Genomic DNA, 26,058 nt, shown 5'->3' with positions numbered 1-26,058 from the left:
AATGCTAAAATCTAGGCCTCCGCAGAGCAGCGTGCTTTCTGGTACAGCGTTGTCCAACAGAAGTCGATGGAAGCAGCAGGTCTACATTTAAATTTCCTGGCAGCTGCATTTAAGGAAGCAAACAAAGAGGCAAAATTGATTTTTTTTTTTTTTTTGGTTTTTCTCCAGTACCAGGAACCGAACTCACGACCTTGCGCTTGCCAGGCAGGCACTTTTGCCGCTGAGCTAAATCCCCAGCCCTGATTTTTAAAATATATTTTGTTCAATTGAATAGACCCAAGGATTAGCCTTTCTGTGTGTAATTAATAGAAAAATTAAGTACACACTTCACTTTTCTCATACAGAGTCTTCCAAACCCAGGGCGTCTGTGTGCAGAAAGCGCAATGCAGGGGCCTGGGCAGATTTCAAGGCCTCGTGATGACGCGGGGCCAGCTTCAGAGCAGCACAGCCCAGAACTCCTGCGGACGACGGGGCACCTGCTTCGTCCAGGCGGAGACCGTGGCCCACAGTGGCCGTGGATCTCCAGACGTGTGGCTGGTTCAACTGAGGCACTGAGATTTTAATTTTACTTAATTGAAATATAAATTTGAACAGACATGTACCTGGTGACTACCCTATTGGACAGCACAAGCCCAGAGATTTGACTGGCTTAGAGAATATTGATTCAGACTTGACTATGGTATCATTTTTTTACCGGCCACATTGGCAGAGATTTTAAAGTGAAGGTAACAGACCCTTTCGGACATGTATAATATATATAAATGACAGTAGGCTTTATCAAGGACAGTTTGGTAACATTTATCAAAATTGCAGGTGAGGGCTGGGGATATGGCTCAGCGGTACAGCACTTGCCTGGCAAGTGCAAGGTCATGAGTTCGATTCCTGGTACCAAAAAAAAAAACAACCCCAAATTGCAGGTATACATTCACCTGGGTCCAGCCGTTCTGTTCCTGGATAGTGATGTTGCAGAGCCTCCTGTGTGCAGACTGGCTTATCTAGAAGGGAATTTGCAGCATAAAAGATTGCCGGCTGCATAGGTACCCAGTCAATGAGGGAATTCGATAAATAAGTTATGGCACATTTAAATTTGCAATATTGAAAAAAAAAGAGACTAGTTTTTACTTGATGGCATAAAAGGCCTTGTAAGATGCAACATTAAGCAAGTGTATAGCAGTGCGTTTAGTATACAGCTATTTGGAGAAAACAAAGGTTCTACTTACTTCTGTTGAGGGCAGCTCTGAAAGAATACAGAAAGAACTGATCACAGTGGTTTCCTCCCGCGAGAGGGAGGGATGACAGGTGGGCCAAGATTTGCTTGTCATTGTGTGGCATTGGAATGTAATCCCATACATTTATATTACCTATTCATAAAATAAATACCTAAAAAATAGAAAGAGGAAACTCTCAGGGGAGGGTGAATCCTGGAGGGCGTCCTAGAAGAGGTGACCATTGGAGCAGGTTGTGGAAGGTGCCCAGGAGGGACCCCGATGCTCACGGGCGGGAAGCAGCAGGACAGATGTAGGTACCCATGTGTACCCAGCAGTGGGCAGAGCGCTGGGTAGGTAAACAGGGCCGTGACAGGGTTAGGACATGTGGAGGATCGGCCGGGGAGGAAAGATTTTGCCAGCAGAGTTTAGACGTAACTCCATGCGCCACGGGCGCCCTTGATGGTTTGAAGGAATCGGAAGTGACCTGGGGGTCTGTGTGAGTGACAGCTCTGCCAGGGAAGAGGATGGCTGAAAGTGTGGTTCTCACAGCGTGACCCCAGTCCCTAAGGGCCTCTGAGACCCAGAGGGTGCGGTGAGTCCCACAGCTGTTAGTTGGCCGGAATAAGACCTCACAGCCGAGGGGTGACAGGAGCCCCCCTCTCCTCTGCAGCCAGCTACCTAAGAGAGTTGTCTGGACATAAAATAACATTATCTTTTCACTGTGGTTGAGAAAATGTGGTGACCTTTTATTAAATAATGAAAACAAAAGCTCGCGGGGGCCCTCAGTTTTCTAAAATCAAAACTCAAAAACTGCTGGTCTGGAAGGAGGGAGGCCCTGTGTACTTGTGCTGTGCTTGGAACACAATAAACTCTAGGGGAGCGAACATGGTTCTGGTGTTGTGAGTCACACAGGAGGCCTGAGCCAGGCCGCAGTAGCTGCTGTGCATCTTCTGTGTCCGAGTGCAGCCGCGTGGCCTGGGCAGGTGCCTGGGGAAGAGGGCTTGGTTGACGGATCGGTTTTGACTGCCGGGAATGTTGATGTATGCCCTGCATGCCAATTCCCACCAATGGGCAGTCTGTGATTTCCAGTTCTTCACTGTTATAAACATCCGGGACTCTTCTCCAAGTGCCTGCTGTTTTTTTTTTTTTTTTTTTCCCCAAGTGCCTGCTGTTGAGGCAGCTCTTCTTGTGCTTATGGTGTTTGCTGTGACAGAGGTTGTGTGGGTCCTCTCCGAGGAGATACTGGGCCTTTGTCTGTTTCCTGACCTGGGCTGGCTTTAGGGGAGAGGCCCAGCCAGGCATTTCGCCAAGAGCTGAGACTTTGCGCACGCAAATGCAGTGTGAGTGCATGTGCCGTGACCTTTTCCCCTAGGGCAGGCCTCGGTGCAGACCTCTTCCCTGGCTGTACAAGATCTTGCATTCAGAAGTGCTTGGGCGTGCCGGTGCATGCCTATAATCATAACATTCTAGTACAGGGCTGAGGCAGGAGGATTGCAAACAAACTGGAGCCCAGCCTGGGCAATTTAGCGACTTAGTGAGACCCTGTGTTCAAAGAAAAGGGTAGCACAGGGTAAATCCCTAAAGCATCTTTGTGTCTTTCAGATGAACGGGTCTGGGCAGCTCCATGGGCCCTGCTCTTCCTGCTGCGCGGAGCCTGCCCCATCCCGAGCCCCAAGCTCCTGCTCATTTCCTCAATTCCTGAATTTTTCCCCAGCTCTCTCCCTATACACGCACACTCAGCGTAGAGCCCCGCTGTTCACAGACCTCACTTGTGAACTTTTCTAACATTGATCTGTAGCCCCAGCAGTGACGCTCAGAGCACTGTGTGATCACGCGTCATCGGATGAATGAGGGTGTACAGCGCAGTCCCAGCACTCAGCTCACCCAGTGTGGAGGAGGGGCTGCTCTTCTGCCTTGTGTTCCAGCTCTGCTGGCGTAAGCAGGGCGCGGTTACGGTCTGTGTAGTGCCGTGCTTTCACACGCTAGTAGTTTTTCGTGGTGAGCTCACTGTTGAAAATGGTGCGCAGGTGTGGTGCCGGCCGCTGTCCAGTATCTCGAAGTGTAAGAAGGCTGCAGTGCGCCTCGCAGAGAAAACGTGTGGGTGTAGAGAGGCTTCCTAGGGTGATGAGGTGTGGTGCTGTTGGCTGTGCATTCAGCGGTCAGGCAGCAACAATACACACTAAACAAGGCGTCCTAAGCAGAAATACCACGCATGACACCAAGTTAGGTATTGACTGTTTGAAAAAAAATATTGCAAACACAGGCTCGCAAGGCACTTGACCCGTGTTTATCCTAGGAGCAGTGGTTTCATATTCACTAACTCAGTGTTGACGGCAACTTTATAAAGCACAACTCCTAGCTAGGCGCGGCGGTGCGTGCTTGGAATCCCAGCCAGCACTCTGGGAGATTGAGGCAGGAGAAACACTAGTTTGACCTCAGCCTGGGCAGCTTAGTGATGAGGATAAAAGAGGGCCTGGGGATGTAGCTTAGGGTGAAGGCCCTTGGTTCAATCCCCAGTAGGTGGGTGGGAACCCTCCAAAAACAAAAAAATCAACCAAACAAACAACCGCACAACTCCTGTATATGGTGAGTCAACTGTGTGTTTACTATGTGTCTTTTTCTCTCCCCTGCTCACTCTCCTTTTGCCCATTCTTTCTTTCTTCCCCTAATCCCTGCTTTTTTGGTTTGCTTCACTGGCCGTTGGACCTGCTGATACTAGTCTTCTCCAGCCCCTGGGCTCCACAGAGGGGCCTTTATTCATTCTTCCATCATTCAGTACGTGTCTGTAGGTGACCTTGCTTTGGCTTTGTCCTGGTCTACGCTGGGACCTGAACACAGAGGTTATGTTTCACAAACAGGCTTGTACTCAGGGTTATGGGGTCTGTGGTCTTCAGGCAAATCGAGAATCTCAGACTGACTTCTAGAAAGTGTTTCCTAATCTCTGCCGTTCTCATTGCCACTTCCTCCCCCTTCCAGCGGTCTCCTTGGCCACTTGTGGTCATAAAATGTTAGAAGGAAACTTCAGAGGTCACCTTGTCCTACTCTCAGTTTACAAATAATGAAACCAAGATCCAGAAAGAAAAGTGAAATCCCTAAGGTCACATAGCTAGTTTGAGGGCCTTAAATACAGACAAGCATTCAGGGAATGATTGTTTACCAATTTCTCTATTTTATAACTTATGGATAAGACAAGCCAAAAGTAGCACCAATTATTATCTGCTAGCTTCTGATAAAATTTATTTATTTATTGTTTATTTTGTTGTTTTTTTTAAAAAAAATTATAAAACAAGCTGGGCATAGTGGTGTTGCCTCAAATCTCAGCATTCAGGAGGCTGAGGCAGGAGGATCATTGTGAGTTCGAGACCAGCTTGGGCTACAAAGTGAGTTCAAGGCCAGCCTGAACTGTATAGTGAGACCCTGTCACAAATAAATGAACAAACAAACAAAATTTATTTCTGCAAATTCTGTGCATTGTAGTAAAGTTTGAAAAAAATAACTAGATGTTTTAGAAAACTGTTTTTATAGCACCATTTCAAACCTGCAGTCAAGATGTCTAGATGTTTACCCTATAGAGAAAAGGTCTTTAAATTCCTCATTTGGGTGATTTTCATTATTAAAATATGTAACACATCCCAAAGTGGGCCTGACATGGCCCCAACAATGTATAACATAAATTTGCATGTCAGGACTAGGACAGCACAGAGGGGGGAAATCTACAAAGCCAACCAGGAAACAGATCGCCTAGGTCTTGCTTCCCACCGGTTCCCAAACCTGGCTGCCATCTCTCCCCTCCCAGAGGGGGGAAGGAAGAAGGTTAAGTAAAGATAAGGTGCCCATCCTAAAACAAAGCATGGCTAACCCTTTTTGGTGCCCTAACTACTCCCATTTCCTGTGGCTAAAGTTAGGTCTGTTAGATAGGCATTTCATTTTCAATCCGGGGCTGGGCAGGCTGAGCGTTACAGACCTCTCTGTGAGGATGGGTGGGTCGGGGAGTCCCTTTGCAGCCATCAGGGGCAAGGGCCAGAGAGAGCCGCTTTTTCTTGTCATTAGCAGCAAAACGCCTGGGCCAGTTACGTGATTGTGTGGCAGTGTGAGTGGGAGCCATCGCCCAGAAATCGTTTCCTAGATCCCATTCTTGTGAATCCTCTTTTACCATCACCTTTAACTTGAAATTGACTTGATTTTATAAAAAAAAAATGTATATTTTCCCCTTATATTACTTTTCAGTGGGGTGTTTATATTTATTTCTTTGATAAACAGGAATTCAGTATGCTTGCCAAAATAGAATATAGTGATTAAATACTGCTCATGTTTGTTTATGAAGGTAAGTAAACATGCGCACAGCAGCACAGCTAAATTTTAGCCGGATGCGTGGCCTGAGCCTCTTGCGCTGAGAAGGAAAGGACTGAGTCTGAGGCAGTTTCAGGGCATCAAAGGCCAGCTGCCCCAGTGGAAGCCTTTCTCCTTCCAGGAGTCAGGGTGGAGGATGAACTGAAGACAGAAACTTTCTTGTTGTGTGATCTGCGTGGAAGCTGCATGTGACGCTGCGACGCTGTGTGCAAGCTGTTGGAGCAGGCTCCCAAGTGCCCACTCATATGGCCTAGGCCGCTCCAAAGGCCTCAAACTCGCGGTGTCTTCCTGCCTCAGCCTCCCTGCTGGGATTACAGGCATGCACCACCACCCCGGCCTCTAAAGATCCTTTTTAAATAGATACATATAGTTAGATTGGAATGGAAACCTCAGAATTAATTCCTGATTATACACATGCACATTAACACTTTTTTCCTGCCTGTGTCTACCGAGAAGGTCTAGAAGCAGTGACATCACGTTAACAAAGAACATACTTAGTGCCAGATCTCAGTCTCTAAATACCATTCCCCGATAAAGAGATCCAGGGCTTCTTGGAGAAAAGGCTGGTGCCAGGGCCGAGGCAGGGAGAATATCAGGGGATCTTGGAGTGTGTTTTTTACACCAGAAAGTAGTGAAGTGCTTTGACAATGGTGGGTAGGTTGGACACACCACCCACCTGGAGAGGTTTCCCTCGCCAATTCTGGGATAATCTGAGCATCAAAGTGAACCGTGATAATGATAGGGCCTAACCCACTGAGTAAACGGGAATCCCTGAACCCACACTGGTGTAAATACAGGGCCCCTGTCGCCCAGGAGAGACGTGGTCTAAGTGGCTGCCTGAAGTGAGGGATGGTACCAAGCCCTGTATGCACACACCGTCTCTTCCTATCCACGGCCCCTTCAGACCAGTGACCGAATTGTGCGTACGGCACCCAGCGATACCCCGGACGCGGGTGACCCACGTCCTCGGCAGCTCGGAGCAGGGCGGCGAGGGTGGTGAGGGATTTCATCTGGCTGCTCAGAGTGGTGTGAAACTTGAAACATGAATTGTTTATTTCTGGAATTTTTAGTTTAATACTTGAGACCAGGAGTCAGTGAAACCGGGGGAAGTGAAGGCAGAGAAAGGAGGGGCTCCTGTACGTAAGTGAGCGCGTGACGGGGAAGGGAAAGCCGTGCCGCGAGGGAGGCACCGGCTCTCACGCAGAAAGGACGGCAGACTTTAAAAACCATCAGCAGAGGCTGAAACTGACACTGCCTGGCGGACGAGACACTCGCATGGCTTCGGTCTCCTTGTTCCTGCCAGCACAGGGCGCTCGACTGTAATCGCGGCGCTCTGAGAGGCCGAGGCAGGACTGCGAAGTCAGGCCTAGCCTGGACAACTTAGCAAGACTGTCTCAAAATGAAAAATGAAAAGGATTGGGGATGTAGTGCAGTGAAAAGGCCCTGGGTTCAGTCCCCGCTACCGAGAAAAAAGTACTTGTTACTTAAGAAGGCAAAGATTATAAGTGTACAGTGGAGAGACAGAAACTGACCCTACCAGTATTAGGGTAAAGCGACACCATGTGTCTTCTGATGTCATCTACTAAGAAACACATCATTCCGGTCATACTCCTGAGACAAAATGCATGATCTAAAGTATCACCCCATTGCTGTAGGTATTTTAAAATACATAGCCTGAATCTAATCATGAAGAAACATCTCATTAAGCCACACACAGGAAAATCGTACAACACAGCTGGGCTGCATGCTTCAAAATCATCAAAATTGTGTTGGGAGGTTAGCTCAGGAGCACAGTGCCCGGCTAGCGTGCATGAAGCCCTGGGTTCGAGCCCCAGCACATTAAAAAAAGGTGTCAAAATCAAGAAACACAAAGCCTGTGTATTATTCTAGATGGAAGGACATGAAGAAATAAATACATAATAATAAATGCAGTGCAGGATCCTAAACTGGATTCCAGACTAAAAAAAAAAAACCTACAAAATATATTTTTGGGATAATAGACATATTATTTTTTTTGGTCTTGTTTTGTTTTGTTTTTTTTGAGACAGAGTTTCGCTATGCAGTTCAGGCTGGCCTTGAGCTCACTTTGTAGCCCAGGCTGGTCTCGAACTCGTAACGATCCTCCTGCCTCAGCCTCCCGAGTGCTGGGATTACAGGTGTGCAATAGGCATATTTTTAAAGCGAGTAGTGGATGAGTTGTGTCAATGTGAAACTTCCTGCTTTTCATAGGTAACCCTATATGCAAGAAGAGATCCTGTTCTTAGGAAATATACGCTGATGTGTTTCAGGGCTAGAGAGAGATGCATAATGTCTGTAATTCATTCTCAGAAAAATAATTTATACTCATTTGTCAAAAAACAGAGAGGGATAAAGCAAATGGGGCAAAATGTAAGTAATTGGCGAATCTGAGTGGAGGGCTGGATTTAGTCTAGACTTGCAAACTTCAAGTTTGAAATTACAATAAAGTTGTCTAATGTAAAAAAAAGCGCATTCACAAATAACCTGCACACACAGCCCTCCATAAGCAAAAGACTTGCGTCCATTGATTCCTCTTTGGGCACCTGTGTCCTCTCCCCAGACAGCTCCGGGGCAGCAGACCTGGACACTGTGAGGCCCTGCCGGAGCCTCTGCCCCTTGGTGCCTGCACCCTGGCATCTTGTAAGGCAGCTGTTGGCCCAGATGCTTCCATACAGTGAGGCTGGGGCTTAGCTGGGGCACAGTTCCTTAGGCCCAAGAAGAAGATAATGAAGGATTAAAATTAGCTCTCTCTCAAACAAAACTAGAAACCTCCGGAGAGGGTGGATGTTTGTCCTTAGAGATGTCCCACTCACTCAGGAGGAGAGAACCAGCTTAAGGAAAGTGGTCATGTAATAACGAGTGCCTTCCCGTCAAAACAATGGACCCGACACACCAGCAGGGCCGTCTGCCTCCTCAGGGTGCTGCTCTGGAGGCAGCTGGGGCCTTAGAGCTTGTATCACGCCATGACACAGGCCTGTCTTCTGCCCAGCAAGAGCCTATTCAGCCCCCGGGGCCACCAGACTTCAGCATAGTTGTGACTCACGGGACAGCAATGCTCTGGCAGCCGTCTGCAGAGAAGTGATCAGAACAATAGAGAGAAACCAGTTACCATTTCTCATGCGGTGTCTGGAAGGGTCAGCGGTGGTTGCAGGGACATTTCTTCCCTCCTGCAGCTGTCTCTGAAAGTGGAGGAAGGGCTCACCATAACCCCAAATTATAGGGAGGGAGGCAAAGAGCCCCAACTCCAGGGACACGCGGGTATGCAGGGCATCCCCTCTTCAGCAGTGCTGTCGTGTCCTGTCAAGTTTCGAGTAAAAAGCCAGGGTTGTGGTGAGCCACGAATGGGCCGCTGGGAAAAGGGAAAATATCTGGTGCTACATTTTCTAATCCTGAATCTTTGCTTCAAAGCTTATCCCGATCACTTTTATGTTAAGGTCTGAAAGCAGGGTCTGGATTTTGCAAAATCAAAGCATTTAATCCATTTCCCAGGAAATCAGTGTTTTACTGAGACTAGAATTTTTTCCTGTCCAGAGCTTTCCTGGCCATTTCTAAGGCCTAGCTCAGTATTTTCTCAACACAGAGAAAACTTAGCCAATATGTACTGACTGGTACATGTGAACAAAGGAACTGCTTGCCCACAGACTTGCAAATATAGCTGTAAAATTTCTTTTTCGGAAGACCACATGCCAAGAAGAACTGCTTATAAGATGCCATTTTTGGTTCTAGAACCCACAGTATTCCTCAGTTTTGATGATAAAAATCCAGGAAGCGGGCCTTAGTACTGCACGCCTATCATTCCAGGGCTCTGAGAGGCTGAGATAGAGAACAGCAAGTTCAAACCCAGCCCAGGCACCCTGGCAATTTAGCAAGACCCTGTCTCAAAATAAATAAGAGCTGGAAATGTAGCTCAGTGTGAATTCCCTGGGTTTAATCCCCAGTAGCAAAAGCAAACAAACAAACAAACAAACAGAAAAAACCAGGAGACTCCGGTAAATGGATTTCACTGTATGGTTGATTCATTTGACAGATATTTTGTTGAACACCTTTATGTACTATGCACTGTACAAGCCGCTGTGGATGATTAAATGCCCTCAGGAAGAACATAATCAAGTATACACATACCCAGGCAATTCCAGTGTACACGAAGACTGGGACTGTCCCAGAACTGTCCCACCCAGCTTCAGGAGGCTGGGCTCACAGGTCGAAGGCCACTCCCAGTGGCGTGAACTGACCAGCATTCCTGGCCTGTAGAGAGCTGCGGTGTGCAGCGGACTGGTGATCACCACAGGGATGTGGGCGGGCGGAACCTGATGCACAGGAGCCGGGGCTGATAAGAAATCTTGGCTTTGTCCAGATACTCATTAAGCAGCCTTAGTCAAGTCAGGTAAGCTCTTCACGCCTCAGTTTCCTTAGAGGTAGTAATTTCTTTGTACAGTGATAAGAATTGGATTCATACAGGTAAAGTTCCCAGGAAGCAGTGGATTCTTTCTAGACAATTATTATACGTCCCAGCAAAGGGAAGGGAGGCGGGGGTCATCTTACACAGCCAGAATATTCCACAAAGAAACCAAAGTCCAGCCCCTCAGGCTGTGAGTAGACACACCAAAGAGTTTAGCAAGGGAATCTTTTATTTAAAGGAATGTCCTGGTTTGTACAGTAGTTTGGCTTGAGATTCTTCATCTCTGCTTTGTGTGACAAATTGCCTCAAGCACTCAACATTCCAGATCTCCGTGGCTGGGGGTTGGGGATTTAGCTCAACAGCACAGCGCCTGCCTGGCAAGCGCAAGGTTGTAAGTTCAATTCCCGGTGCTGGGGGAGAAAAAAACAAAAATCAGATCTCTGTGGCTGAGGGGAAGCCTTGCTCCCGTGTGGTGAAAGACTGCTTGCTGGCAGTTGGGGTATTGCTCGGGAGCCCATGGGGAGCCCAAGGTGGTACGGCATGGGTGTCATTCCTAGCTGGAGAAAGGTAGCAGCCCAGGCCAAATGGGACAAGCTGTTTGTCCACTCAGCTTCCCAGGACTGTTGTGGGTGATAAGCACTCTTGCAGCTGAATTATGCAACTGGACAGTCTAACTCGATTGGCTACATGGAGTAATTCTCTAGAAATTAAGCATTTAGACATTTCCTAAATGGCATACATGTGCGTGTACATATACACACATGTATACACATACACGTATAAAATATTAATGTATATGTGTGTTATATGTTTATTGGTAGTGGTTTAAAACAATTCCATCAGTATGCAGTGTTTGACAAAATAAGTGAATAGGGCTGGGGATGTAGCTCAGCAGCACAGGTGCCTGCCTGGCAAGCGCGAGGTCCTGAGTTCAATTCCTGATACCAAAAGAAATATATAAGTGAATAAACAAACAGAAGAAGGCCAGAAAAGCACCAGTGATCACAGTGTTATGAACCAAGGATTGTGATTAGTGCAGTACCCCTGGGAGCCAGTAGAAAAACCAGAAAACCATTATGGGAGTTTAGAAGGCTTAGGAAGAAGCACTCTTATGAACTCAGGTCTGTGCTGCTTGTCACAGCTGATTGTTGGAAGTCTCTATGGGTCAAACAACTTCTCCTTCCTTAGGTCGGTGTCCCTGTGGGTTTTTGTGGGACGGTCTTTCTGGGCAGTAGATCTGTCAGACCTCTACCCTGGTCTTCTCTGCTGCTCCTCCGGCCTTGAGTGTATGTGAAGAGTCGTTGGTGTTTGTTGAATGACAGAGTAAGCCCCGTGGCAGATGGCCGGCGATGCTAGGGTAGCACTGACAGCCTGCGTCTCCCTCGGTGATTGAACTTATTTTTTTCCTGCGCTCTCCTTGGCTAAGGCTATCTCATCTCTGCTTCCCAGTAAGTTAAAGGCAGTTGTCTCATAGCTAACCCATAACAGGGGCTTTTCCTAGTGTATCAAAATCAAGTTAATGGTAGACTGTTAGATGTAAGTAGTTTCTCCGTGATTTTTTCCTCTGGTACCTGCGCTCCCTTCCTGTTACTGCTGCTAGTACTAGTGACAGTTACTACTTGATCAGTTACTGAATACCTGAATTGCCAGGTTATCAGTTTTTGATTGCCAGAATTATCAGTTATGAATTGCCCGGCCCTTCACCCACAGTGATCTGTTAAATTCTCAATCTCCTCGGAAGGGAGGCACATTTGTGCTCCATTTAGTAGATGAGGAGACTGAGTTCAGAGAGGTTCGGTGATGTGCGTAACGCTGCACCATCAGGAAAGGGCGAAACTAAGATACAAATTCACCAAATCTGACTCGGGTGCCTGCCTAGCATCTTCAAACTATAACTCAGGGCGTCTGAGCATAATAAAGCATACGATGTTACTTAAAATTTCTCTACCAATAACTCAGGGTCGTGATTTCCAGGTTCTCAGGCCCTATGATTAAAGCATCTAGAAGAAAGGACCAGTGTCCCAGGATGCTAGAAAAGGAAAGGCATCTTAGAGGGGGGACCACTGCCTTAAAAATGGAATAGGATCCGCTCTGAATCCTGCTTATCCCTGGAGAAAACCAAAACATGGGTCCTCTCCCTGCTCAAATGTGAGTTTACTGAGTCAAGTTCCAGCTAAGGGCAAATGCAAGAACATAAAATCCTTTCGCTGGTCTCTCCCCAAAGAAGGCACAGATAAAAGGCAAGGCAGCAAAGCCTTTGAAGCTGCCAAAGCTGTTTTCCAGTGAGGAGAAGTCACAAAGGTTTACAATCTGGTTTGGATTTAATCATTATAAATGGCTAACCAGAGGCTATTTGCTGCCAGGTTGGGAGCTGCACCCTCTCGGTTAGGGTGTTGTGCTGGTCAACTGGCTATTAAATAGAAAGGCCCATGACTAAGTAACAAGGCCCACCTGACACTAACCGATTCGGTCTCAGCCATTTAAAATTAAGTCAGGCTCGCGTTTGCCCTCATCTCTGTGACAGAGTGGGCAAGACCTACCGCCAGCGCCACTGAGAGTACCCCGGTGTCTGTGTACAACGTGGGCGTTTGGAGGAGAGTCGGGCTGTGTCCCGGATCTCTTCTGCATCTTCCTGCAGGATTCCTCGTCATCTCTCGCACCCACCCTCCCTGCCTGTGCACGTCAAATAGCAGCAAAGCGATGCTCCCAACCGTGACTGTGGTGGTAACAGTAACCACGGTAATGACCACAGTAGCGATAATTGTCCATATTTTTACGTCCTGCCGTATCCCTGGCCCTTTTCTAAATATTGCATCTCCTTTCATCTTTGACGTTACTCAAAATGGAGAAACTAAAGCTTAGGGAAGTGTTTTTATAGACAGTGATAGATCTCTCACTCCTCACATAGTACATCACATTTGTTGAGTAAATTAAGAAATATTTTTAATTTTTTTTTTTGGTACCGGCAATCGAACTCACGACCTCATGCTTGCTGGGCAGGCGCTGTGCCACTGAGCTAAATCCCCAGCCCTAAAATAAGAAATAAAAAAGTAACTTGTGCAAGGTCACCCCAAGTAGCAAATGGCAGAGCTGGATTTTGGACTCAAGCCTGTCTCACTTTTGTTCTTCATTTCCTTGAGGTATACAGGCAAATGCTTTGTGAGCCTTTTAATATTGTTTTGAAACATATTGCTATGGAAATACTCAAATTCATTTTATATTCTTTTAATATATTAATGCAAAGGAAACGTTTTTAAACAGTATTTTAAAAATAGCATTGCGTGGCAGAAATATCAGTGGTTTGGCGGTCAGGCTGACCTAAAAATATTCCCTGTCCGGCACTCACTAACGCCTGCCTGACCTCCTCTGCCCGCTCTGTAAACTGAACACGTCAGTGTGGACAAGAACTGGCTAAGCAGAAGCGTAACCGCACAGACCGTTGGCTCGTACAAGGCCTCCACTGCCCGCATCGGGCTCCTTCTGCTTGTACATTAGAGGCACCTGGTGAATGTGCACGCTCTCAGAGGGTTCCACGATGTGTGTGTCAAGGGGGTGGAAGGCAGGCCCGGCGAGGATTCAGGCTCAGGCCAGGGCCGGCTCTTCTGAGAACGTCTGCTGAGGACCGGATCAGTGCTCTCCACAGAGTCACCCCCGCTACTGCAGCAGAGCCGTTTGTTCCCAGGCCATTTGCTGATGCGGTTCAGATGTCTCTCTGCGCTGTCTGAAGTCAGGCCTGAAAGGAGAGAGCAGAGCAGCCCCGAACAACGGTGCCCGTGAGAGCGGGTCACAGGGTTGAAAGGTGAATGCTGAAAGTCCAGGCTACGGGAAGGTGTGACCTGCAATGGGTCTTCAGCAGAGGTTTGCCTTAGCACAGAGGCGTCCTGATGCTCTTCCCTCTCCCCTCCCCTCCCCTCCCCCTCCCCTTCCCGCTCCTCTTCCTCTCCCGTCCCCCTCCCTTACCCTCCCTTCCTGTTCCCCTTCCCCTCCTCTCTTCCTCCCCTCCCTTCCCCTTCCTCTTCCCTCCCTTTCCCCTTCCCCTCCCTTCCCCTCCCCCTCCCTTCCTTTTCTCTTCCCCTTTCTCTCCCCTCCCCTTCCTCTCCCCTCCCCCTTCTTCTCCCCTCCTCTTCCCCTCTCCTTCCTGCTCCTCTTCCTCTCCCGTCCCCCTCCCTTCCCTTCCATTCCCGTTCCCCTTCCCCGTCCTCTCTTCCTCCCCTCCCCTCCCCCTCTTCTTCCCTTCCCCTCCCCCCTTCCCTTCCTCTTCCGCTTCCCCTCCTCTACTCTTCCCCTTCCCCTCCCCTTCCCCTCCTCTTCCTCTCCCCTCCCCCTCCTCTTTCCCTTCCCTCCCCCTCCCCCTCCCCTTCCCCTTCCTTTCCCTTCTGTTGCCTTCCTCTCCCTTTCCCCCTCCCCTCCTGTACTGGGGATTGAACCCAGGGCCTTTATACATCCCCAGCCCTTTAAAAATTTTTTTTAAAAAATTTTTTGAGACAGAATCTCTCTAATTCCCTCAACTACCCAGACTGGGCCCAAATTTGAAATCTTCCTGCCTCAGGTTGTCAGAGTGCTGGGATTACAGGCATGCGCCGTCACGCCCGCATGAGCGGGTTTCCCAGCACTCCAGGACATGTAGAGAGTGTCTCTGTCAAGCGCTACTCTGCAGGACTAAGGATTCAGATACCGTACGTAGGCGCCCTGCTCCCAGCCGCTCCTCTGTGGCTGCCTGTCCTTCCTCCCCCAGGTAGGTGTGCAGGGCTGGGACAGAGTTTGGGCGCTCTCTACAGTCTTTTGGGGTGGATGACCTGGCCGGCTCCTTCCTGAGATATTCTCCGTCTTGGATGCCGCTCCTGAAGCGCAGAGCCTGCGTCCTTCTGATGCTCAGGCCTTGGGCAGGGAGGTGTCTCTCTCCAGCAGACCAGACTTTCCTTCTTGTAGGGGGCATCGACCTCATCAGTGTCCACTTGGACCAAGGTGTGACCTGCTGAGATTTCCTGACATGCCTGTGTATTGTACGGAAACCCCCACACCGCCGCTGGTACGGAAGCCTTTCACTTATTTGACAAGGAAGAGCCTGAGCTTCAGCTTGCAGCTTTTTAGTCTCAAGGAAATTTGAGGTTGCAGAATTCCAGCCTTCAGTGAGCTTTGCTTCTGAGGTTTTGATTTAATGTTGGTGGCCAGAAGGTTGGCAGTGGGGAAGTGGGTCCCCTTAGGAACGCCGGCCCCTTAGTCATTCATTCTTTTCCTCAGAAATTATTCACAGAGCGGCTGCTCGGTACCCGGCAGGAGGGTGGCAGCAGGGTAAGCAGGAGCTAGAGTCCGAGGGCACGGTCTGAGGCACAGTGCTCCGGCTCAGCCAGGGTGCCTTCGCTTCAGTGCCCCTGACAGGAGTGGCCGGGCAGATCCTTGGAAGGCGCTAGAGCGAGTACGCAAATGCACATTCTCAGAGTGGCCTTCCTGCCTAAGCCCTCCCTAGGTGACCTCTAAAATGCCACGACCTGATGGCAAGTAGTGACAGCTCTTAAAACTGGGGGCGGATCCCAAGTTCCAGCCCAGCCTGGGCAACAAAGTGACGTAATAAGACCCCGTCTCAAAGTGAAATAGTTTAGAAAGGGCTGGGAACGTAGCTCAGTGTAAAGGACCCCGGGTTCAATCCCTAGCACACGAGACAAACAAACAAGACAGGGCTACAGCATGGACTTTGTCTGGACGATGTGCCCCAGCTCCGAGGCCAGTCGTGGCAGCGTAAAAGTGGTGAAGGTGTTCCCTGCCGCCTTCCCCGGGCCCAGTGTGTCTCGCACTTCACCACAGGTACTGCAGGTGTGTGGCGGGGAGCGCGCAGCTTGGAGTCACACAAACCTGGGTTTGGATCCCGGCTCTGCCACTTGCTGACTGTCACACCTTGGGTGACCCCTCCCCCTCTTTGAGCTTCTGGCTCTGCTGTGGAGTGTAGCTATCACCAGTGGTCATGACAGCCAAGTGAGACCCTGCAGACTGAGCTCTGTGTGTGACAGAGTGAAGGTTTAATAAGTTGAAGCTGCCATGATCAGCGGTCTGATTATTACCATCGCTGATCGCTACGGGGAAATTCGAAACAAGCCCGGCGTTGCGCTGCACTTTGGCTTCTGAGACCGCCCTTGTCCTTGTCTCCGTGGCCTGTTCCCACCTGGTGAGCCTCCCGAGAGCTGGTCTTGGATCACGGCGCGAGCTCAGCTCCGCAGGACTGTGGATGTCCCAGTGCTGGGGTGGGGGTGCAGGGCCTGCGTAGGGCTGTCTCTCGCGCGCCCCTCATCCCGGGGTTACCGGAGCCGTGGCGGTGGGTTGGGTGTGCTGGAGGCCCGCCTGCTTTCCTCTGGAGCTGGTGACTGGTGAGGAAGTCTCGCCGCTCAGAGGGAGCAAGGCCAAAGGCATCAATAAACAAATGAGGAAATACTGTCTTGGGAGAAGCTGTCTGGTACTGTACCAGGCCACGGGAACATGAGCGTGGATGCCACACCGGCTTCAAGGCTTTAGACCTCATGTGAAGGTCAACCCCAAACCAGGACACAAACAAGTAAAATCATCTTTCTGTCTGGCCTGCGTCTCAGCACCTTATCCGACTCACGCGTGGCGGAGATCCCCATCAGCACGTACCTGTTCTCTTTCTCCCACCAGTCAATATGCAGGGAAGTTCTGGCACACTCACTGCCCCATCCCAGGACCCCGGAAAGGTATTTGCACCAAAAGTGCTCAGTGAGCAGAGAGCAGATGAGCAATGACTAAGTGATGCTTTGTGAGACTTTTGTTTCTAGCCCGGAGTTTGAGGTTCAGACTTCTTTGTTGCTAGCTGTGGTCAGTCGCCACCCCAGGTAATGAAAATTGACAAGAAAATCCATGCTCATAATCCACACAGCGTTTATTTTGTAGAAGGCGTGGGTTTCTTAAGGAGCTCGTTCTATCCCAGATGAACTGGCTGTGGTGTCCTTCAAAAGGCCACTGGAGGACATTTGTCTTCTGGACTTGATACCTGCGGCCAGTGGAAGTGTCTGGCAGGAGCAGGCCGGGGACTTGGGGCTGGGGGTGAGTAGCCTGTAGACTGCTCAGCCCTGCCAAGAGACTCTTACCCCTGTGGATTACTGGCTACTCTCAACATGTCTGATCAATAAGAGTCATAACCTCATAAAACCTGTCATCTGACAATATCAGGCAACAGCACAGTCTCTGTAGCTTATGGTCCGGACAGTCCATACCAGGTGCTGCCATTTATTGTGGCCCTACTGTGGGCCAGGCCTTGTTCTGGGTGCTGTACACACATCTCCGTGGTCTTCACAGAGCCTGACATGGTAGCTATTGTTTCTACTTCACAGAAACACCCCGAGCCTCAGCTTCCTCACCGTGCCCTGCAAAGGGCCTGGGTTAAGGACTGTAGTGTCTCAAGGCAAGAGAAAGCCAGGTGTGCTGGTACACACCTCAATCCCAGCACTCTGGGAGGCTCAGGCAAGAAGACAGCAAGTTGGAGCCCAGCCTGGGCAATTTAGCAAACCCTTGTCTCAAAATAAAAAAAAAATTTAAAAAGGATTGGGGATAGAGGTCAGTGCAAAGGCCCTAGGTTCAACCCCTAGTACCACAAACAAACAAGTAAAGGAGAAGTGGAACTCGGGACAGCACAAGCTACTTCAGGCAGGAGGACCTGCTGCAGCCGCCCCCCACGCTCCGCCCAAGCGTGTTGCTCATTGGCCGCAGCGTTCTCCTTCCTGCTCTGCTGTGTAACCCTTCCCTTCACAGTGCTCCAGGCAGACTCCACCAGACATTCCAGGTGGCAAATGAGACAGCCTATTTGTCACACATGCTTTAAACTGTATGTGAAGGGTTTTGCCCTAAGGCCTAGGTTTAGAATCCTGGATTCAGAGTGTCACACTGTAGCCAGCTGACTTTGAGCACAGTGCTTATCTCTGCTGATCTGTTTATTTACCAGCAGAAGGAGGACCATCCCCTGCCTCTGTGCCTCAGAAGTCACCATCTAAGCTGGGCATGATGGTATGCATCTGAGTCCAGGCTACTATGCAGGCTGAGGCAGGAGGATCACTTGAGCCCATGATTCAAGGCCAGCCTGGGCAACATAGTGAGACCTCAAAACAGAAAAAAAAAAAAAAAGAATAAGATAGATGTGTTTCTGTCTTTTTGAGACAGGGTCTCGCTATGCAGTTCAGGCTGGCCTTGCACTCACTTTGTAGCCCAGGCTGGTCTCGAACTCGCAATGATCCTCCTGCCTCAGCCTCCCAAGTGCTGGGATTACAGCCGTGTGCTACCATGCCCGGCTAGATGTGCTGGGTTAACTAATGGTCAATTTATAACCCCCAGCGGAACTGAATCAGCGTGGTGCTGGGTGAGGAAGGCCCACCTGAGGACTGTTGCCAACAGCATAAAAGGAGAACTGGAGGGGAATACGGTGTGCTGTTGGCTCTCCTGGAGAAGCTTGTCATGCCGGTTTTCCTGATATGAACTTGGCTGTTATTGTCAGAAGAGCTCGGGCCCTCCCTGTTGCTGGGGATGGCTGCGGTTCTTTCCGGGGGAGCTGTGGTCCTTGGCTGCAGTGCAGGCCCCTCAGCGGGCTGGCACAGATCCTGCATCCCGCTGGCACAGGCTTTCTAGCTTCCACCACTGACCTTGGGGCCTTCCCGGTGCAGATCCTTGGTACAGATGCATGAGACATTGTCGCGGGCCCCAGGCCCTCAGCTGGATTCTTTGGGTCTCTAGTGTGTGGACAGTTCTCCTGCACTCTTTTGCATTTGGCTTTTGGGGTGATTACTATAAAATAATCCTATTAATTATATGCCCTGTGTTAAATCAGTTCCCTTTGTATACGCTGATGACAATAGGTATAAATATGAGACCATAACTTGGTTTCACTGACATCATAGTGCTGTTTTCAATTGTACCTAAACAACCAATCAACAAGGGCCAGATCCCTGTGCTAACAGGAAACACCCTGAGACATGGCACCTCCTGTTAGGGTGGGTCTTCTCTGCCTCCTCCTTTACCCTCCTTGCACCCTCCCCCCTCCCCTTTGCACTCTCTCTCCCTCTCTCTCTTTCTTTTTTGAGACAGGGTCCCGCTTTGTAATTCAAGCTGGTCTTGAACTCACTATGTAGCTCAAGCTAACCTTAAACTTACAGCAATCCTCCTGCCTCAGACTCCCGAGTGCTGGGATTACAGGCCTGCACCACCATGCCCAGCTCCCTTTCTCTTGTTTAAGCAAAAGTCTCCCTTTTACTTTCATGCTATCTTTTTGTGTTTTTAGATTCTACTTATGAGGGAAAACATCCCTACTAGACTTTCTGAGTCTGGTTTATTTCACTTAACATGATGATCTCCAGTTCCATACATTTTTTTTTTTTTTGGCAAATGGCATAATTTTGTTCTTTATGGCTGAATAAAAACCACTGTGTATATACACCACATCTTCCTTATCCGTTCACCCACTGATGGGCACCTAGGCTGATCCTGTAACTTGGCTATTGTGAGTTGTGCCACAGTAAACGCTGGCATTCGGGCATCCCTGTCGACTACCTTCCTTTGGGTAAATGCCAAGGGAGGTATAGCTGGCTCATCCGCATCTTTTCAAGGCTCCTCTGAAAGACCCCAAATGGCCTGTCTGACGTCCTAAGTATCATGCAGCGACCTCTTTCATGCAGATGCCAGGGCACCATCCTGGAGCGGCTGGCTGGGTGTCGGAGTGGCCCCTGGCATCGGCACCTCCAACCCTTCCTCAGGTGGTTCTCAGGTACCCTACACCGCTGCTTCAGAATCTAGAACTCCAGTGCTCTGAGTAGAACCGTGTTCACTGTTGGGATTTTAAATACCTAGGAGCCTATGTGAAAGGAGGCCCCGGCCCCAGCCCGTCTTCATCTGGCGAACCTTCCTCAAGCTTCAGGCCTGTGCAGATGGCTCTTCCCCTGAGAAAACCTCCATCGCTGCGGCTCTGGTCTTCAGCCCACACTCAGAACACCTACTGTGTCCCAGGCAGTCTGCCAGGCTCTGAAATGTGCTACTGGGTTCAGTCTCTCTGAGAATAAACCAAGTTGCTGTCACCCCCGCAGCCAGCCCACTTTGGAGTTCAGAAGAAAGTGTGACTCAGAGAAGTGAATCAACTTTCCCTAAGTCGTTGGGCTCTTACTGCATTGTAGGTCATCGTGCTCGGTCTGTGTCTCTCACATGAGTGAGAATCCCTTCATTGTGGGAGTAGCTGAGCTTCACATTTCTAGGGGCACAGAGCCAGGTACATAATAGTTGTTCAACAAAGCTGAGTTGAATTGAAGTGAATATGAACAGTTCCAGTTGCTTTCCAATCTCTACTTTTGCTCACGGTAGGACAATAGGAGGATTTCTTTGGACGTTGAAGACTACATATCCCTCAGCTTTCCCATCATTTCTGCAATTCTGGTCATTCGCTAGCTTTCTTCCAAGTAGCGTCAGTAGATTTTGCAAGTCACAGGCTAGGGAGGGACTCCAGAAACTCTTGCTTGGTTGGTTGAGACGGTGATACAGAAGGGATGAACTTTATGCTTTATAGTGAGAGTTTCTTTTCTGCTTATAAGGAGTAAAAATAATTTTCTACATCTAACTTGGCAAGCTGCCGTAGTCGTAAGTTTACAAATTAATTTCAAATATAATTATCTCTATTTCAGTGACTTTTCTGAATCGCAGTTTTTATGGCCATAAAATAGGAATCTTGGAGCAGATGTCTAAGGTTCTTTCCTATACTGTGGTTATATTATTACACCAGGACCCTGAACGAAGTTGAGAACAAATTTAAATCCCTCAGGAACAAAGCAGCTATGAAAATGGAATGTTTTCGGGTGAATGAGATTTTTTGCCCCAGTCTAATTGATTTTTCCAAATTAGTCAAAGTCTGACCATGGTGTCTAAATTTCTTTTTTTTTTAACAGACATTATTTTATTACTTACAAAACATACAGTAATAACAGATATTATTTTATTACTTACAAAATATACTGTAATAACAAAAGTACAGGGGGAGACAAGAGGGTTAAAGGACAACAAAGGACCTGTGACACCAGCGTACCCATCCTAGGGGATCCGTTTAGAACAGAACAGTTCTGTTACAGTTCGGTAAGGTTAAGGTTAGGTAGGCCACTGTTTAAATGCCAGTTACTCAGAAATACACCTCAACCCAAAGCAAACAAGTACTGGCAGTGTGTCTGAATGTGCCCTGTTACATTACCGCATGGCGTCTAAATTTCTAAATGCTCTGTGGAGGCATTTTTAGAAAAAGGATATGTGAAAAGTGACTGTAACAGCATGAATAATAGTGCAAACCGTGTACCCTAAGGTTTAATAGCTTCCCGTAATTCACTCACATAGCTGGGCCAAAGCTTTGGGGCAGCACGGGGGAGACGGTGGGTCTGCACATGCTGTTTGCTTGCTTGTTTGCTTTCCTTAACCAAAGCCGTAACCTCTGTTTACATCTGTACTTTGTTTTGCAGCGGAAACGGAAGCAGAGCACCCAAGATGAAGACGCTGCCAGCCTTTGCAGTCTCGATATAAGTGTAAGTGATGGTCTCTGTACCCCCACATGAGGCCGTCTCTCTTCTCTGAATATTGATAAAATGCTGTGTACTTTAAGCGGGCTTCCAGAATCGGACGGTGCTGGTGACATGGAGGGATGGTAAAAAAAACTGAGCAACTACTTCGGTGATAACAGTATGCAATATAACAACCTTGGTTCGTTTCCTGTCATCTCGTTTTGAAACGTCGTATCATTGCTTTTATTGGGTTTTTTTTTCCTCTTTAAAAAAATTTTTTTTTATTTTACTGGAAAAAGCTGTGTAGCCGATTTAAACTTTCAAGACAACTTGTCTATTGCCTCGGTCTTTTCTTGCATAAAATAAATGATGAATTTAATGCATCTGGGTAGAATCTGGATAAACCCTGCTGTGCTGTTTTAGGGGGTGGTTCAAGAAGACAATTATTTGACCCCCTGGAGGGGGAAGTTAGTGGCTTGGCCGACTCGGGCAGCCGGATGGCCCAAAGGCTGGGAGGGGATTCCAGCACCAGGTGGATTTGGATTTAGTGGATGTGAGTTTGAATCAAGATTCTGTGCTTATTACTTGTGTGGCATGTTTCCTCTCCTGAATAATAAGAATGAAGAGGCTTTACCTACCCCAAATTTTCGATCAAATAAAACAGTAAAGGTGAGAATAGCAAGTATATTACCTGGAACATACTAGGTACCCATCAAACATTAGCCTTGTTTTTCTGTAAAAGCAGAAGTTTGCAAAAGAAAGTGAAATGATTTGGTAGCTGGATACTAGTGATGATGGAGATAGGCCATTTCTTTGGTGTTTTAGCTCTTTTCTTTTCTTTTTTTCTTTTGGTACCAGGAATCAAACTCAGGACCTTGCACTTGCCCGGCAGGTGTTTGTGCCGCTGAGCTAAATCCCCGGCCCTCCTTGGGGTTTTTAGGCCACGTTGTTGGTTGCCTATTTGTAGCAGATTTCTGTGCATGGACTCACCTCCCCCTGGTGTAATTGGGGAGCCCCCTGCGTTGCCTCTGATCGCCGCATTATCCAGGGCCTGAGGCTGGGGTGGAGGTTCAGCTCCTCCCTGTGCTCCTCCTGTCCCCTTATCTGTGCATTTTATACACCTCCTTGGGGCTTAGCTACTGTGCACTGGGGCCCAGCTAACATTAGGCTTTAGTGTCTGTCCTCTACAAAGGCCATGAGAGCTACCATTATGTGATGGGACGGCTTCCATGCTAATTAAGAACTGAGTTGTGGTCTTGGGTCTACCTATAACTAACAAGATAGCCACTTCTCTTCCGCTTACTTCAGTTTCTCCTTAAAAAAAAAAAAAGGCTAAAGATCAGGTCTTATAAAACTATTATGTGTCAGGTATGGTGCTGCTTGCCTATAATCCCTGCACTGGAGAGGCTGAGGCAGGAGGATCACCACAAGCCTGAGGGTAGCCTGAACTACATGGTGAGACCCAGTTCCAAACTTAAAAAAAAACACAAAAAACTATTGTGAAAATTTGAAACTCAATAAATATGTATTATTAGGTTCTCATGTGATGACATTTATTGAGCAGTATACACAAGGCGATTTTAGCTATTGTTAGTTATTGCAGTTTTCTGCAATGCAGTCAGTCATGATGGAGTGCGTCTGAGCTGGCATCTGACTGATGTACTTGAGCATCTTTATTCACCATGTGCTGTTTATCTGTTCCAGTCTTGGGACCATTTGATTGATGAAGTTGGTTCAGTTTGCTAGATTGCCATGGTAACAGGACAAAAGGGTGGTATTCTTCTGAGTGTTACTTTACTCACTGGATATTTTATTATTGACAAGTGAAGCCATGGGACTTCCCTCATCGGCAGCGAGAGTTTTTGTGTTTGTACTTTTTTAATTCTGTGGAATGTACCTTTGGAACTTACAGGCTTTCAGGATTTGAAGACCTCTCGGCCATCCTACATTCCAACCCCTCACTTCACAAATGAAAAAGCAGAAGCCCAGGAAGGTGTACTAAGCAGGCAAGACTTTAACCCAAGTCATTCCGAAGATCACGTCTCAGCATACGGCTTTCTTCAGCGAGACACTGATATTTATTTTTCAGGAAGGCATGCTCTGATGCTTCTTAGCAAAGAACCACTAAACTCTCTGACATGAAAGACTTACTTGGAGTTCTTGCCTTCTTATCAAGGTTGTTTGAACCTCAGATAATGAATCATTCTTAATGAATTTTTTCTTCTTGTGCAGCTGCAGTTGATGTTTCTCTTTTTCTTAACTATCTCATACATCACATTTTAGTACAGTAATGAGAATTTTATAGAAATCTATCCTGTTACCACCAACAGGGCTATGCTTAAGGATTCAACTGTAGCCTAAGTAATTCTGCTTTTTATTGTGTTTTGTGTTTTTTGAGGCAAGATCTCACTGTGTAGTTGAGACTGGCCTTGAACTCACTTTGTAGCCCAAGCAGGCCTTGAGCTTGCAGTGATCCTCCCGCCTCAGCCTCCCAAGTACAGGGATTACGTGTGCGAGCCACCACACCTGGCCTAACCAGTATTATTGCAGAGATTTTAGATTTCGGCGGCACTGGGGATTTGGTGGCACCCACGGCCTTGTGCATCCTGGTAGAGCAGGTGCCCTACTGCTGAGCTATAGTCCCGGCCCAGAAATTGTTTGTTGCCGTGTTAAGATGGATCTTGCTGTTTCGTCCAAGCTGACCTCAGAATCTTGGGCTCAAGTGGTGCTCCTTCCTTCGTCTCCTGAGGAGCCGGGCCTGCAGGCACATGGCCTCCCTTGGCTGGGGAGCTGCTCTGCGCTGCTGCGTGCGTAGTGGAAGTGTCTGCGAGCAGCAGTGGGCTCCGGTGGGTGACTCATGCCGCAGGATGTGCGGGTTTAGGAGAGCAGTGTTGGGGACGCTGCACTTCGATTCCGTTTAGTAAGCGGAAAGACAGTGAGCACAGGCGTGCTGCACACAGGAGGTGGTAGCGGAGGGCCACGGTCTCTCGGGAGTCCCAGCCCTGTGCTGGGTACACAGGGGCTCCTGAGAAATACTTACAGTCGAATGTTTTCAAATGGTGAGTGTCTCTAATGTTTCCCCCCGAAATATATTTTGACATTAAACGGATGGAAAATGTTAGCAGGATGAACCCTCTTCTGGATTAAAAGCTAATTGCTGTGTTGCACCCTGCAGAGCGGTGGTCACATCAGGCACTGCCCTGCCGTCCCGCGTCCTTTAAAAGCCTCACCTGACGATGCTGATAGTTGTCGAGAGGGGAGTTTTCTCCTAAATCTCCCTCCTACCGCTGATGAACTTGGGATTAAAAGACCGAATGAGAGTGGCTCAGCTAGGAAAAGCCAGTTCTTACAAAACAGGGATCCTTGGTTGTGTGGGGTGGGATAGCCTTGGGCTCCAAAACATTTTACAAGACTCCCGTGTGGTTCCCGGGCATCCATGGAGCTGGCCAAGCCCCCACGTTACAGAGGCACCTGGACGGGGCTTGGAGCCCAGGGAGAGCTGACATAGCTCCAAAGACTTGTTTTCCCGCCCTCCCCCGCCAGTACTCGGTGAAAAGCGGATTAGGGCTGGAGAGTAGCACTAGCTGACAGAATAATGGGTCTCTATTTTTTCCACCACTTCACCCGGCCCATCGGCTGAGCCCCCGGCTTCCGAGCAGAAGAGAAAACGAACTATTCCTGATCGGGAGAAAAGGGCGACACGCAGTTTTGAGAACAATTTGCAGAGCGAAGAAGGCTCCCAGCGGCCGCCTACCAATCTCCCCTTGCGTCACAGGATACCGTGGGTTGGGATATCGCCGTCCCCACTGCGCTTTCTAGTTTAAATTCTAAGCGTGAGCGCCGCGGGGGGCGGCGGGGGCGGCGCGCAGCTCTCCTCGCGCCCTAGCAGGGCCCGCGCAGCGCAGTGCAAGCGGCCCGTCTCTCAGAGCAAGCAGGCTCTCCCCTGGACAGAGACGTAGTTTCCAGTGAGGAAGGGATGTAAAAGATGCGAAGAAATATATAATCTTTGTAGACAATTTGGGAAATGTGATCGGCAGAGTTTGACTGCCCACCTACGTTTTAATGTATATTTCCTTCCAGCGCGGATCCATCCCTCTTCAAAACGTTTTCATTACGAAATATTTCAGATGTCCAAAATAGTATAAAGGGATTCTAGAGCCCCGGGCGGCTACCGGCCCACTGAGGCGAGATTTCCTTAGCAGCAAAGCCGAAGGCTGTTGTAAACCTTTCGCTCAGCCGAGTTAGGTGTTACTGCGCCTTCGCTGTCGGTAAACTCTGCTGTGTCCACGCGTCCCTAAGCAGCGTGTGTATTTTAAACCAGCTTGTAAGGTTGATATAAGCACATACGACTTTTCAAAATTGAGATCATAGCACAAATTAATGTATTCCTGTGCTTTTCGCTCGCTGTGTCGAGAACATGTTGCCGTACCCTGAAATAGCCTTCAAGAAGATTATTTTTAATACATACAGAGCGCTCTGTCAGATGAGCACACCCAATGTACTCAGCCCGTCCTTTTTTGGGAAGTTAGCTCAGTTCTGACTCCTCAGCATTATAAATAGCACTAGT

General features: G+C 48.5%; 1 protein-coding gene across 1 annotated transcript in view; it reads left to right on the top strand.

Moving 5' to 3' along the window:
* The window catches only part of Arhgef3 (Rho guanine nucleotide exchange factor (GEF) 3), a gene marked incomplete in the record, with an annotated part of 322,049 nt that overhangs the window by 140,024 nt on the left and 155,967 nt on the right, over window positions 1-26,058 (top strand). Inside the window, 1 exon segment of the mRNA XM_013515653.1 lies at window positions 21,453-21,515. Coding sequence (XP_013371107.1) covers window positions 21,453-21,515 — 63 coding nt within the window.

Source organism: Chinchilla lanigera, unplaced genomic scaffold, assembly GCF_000276665.1.
Source record: "Chinchilla lanigera isolate Chin_1 unplaced genomic scaffold, ChiLan1.0 scaffold00029, whole genome shotgun sequence".
Classification (NCBI taxonomy): Eukaryota; Metazoa; Chordata; class Mammalia; order Rodentia; family Chinchillidae; genus Chinchilla; species Chinchilla lanigera.
The sequence above is the reverse complement of the archived record's forward strand: the minus strand, read 5'-3'. Positions and strand labels throughout refer to the sequence as shown.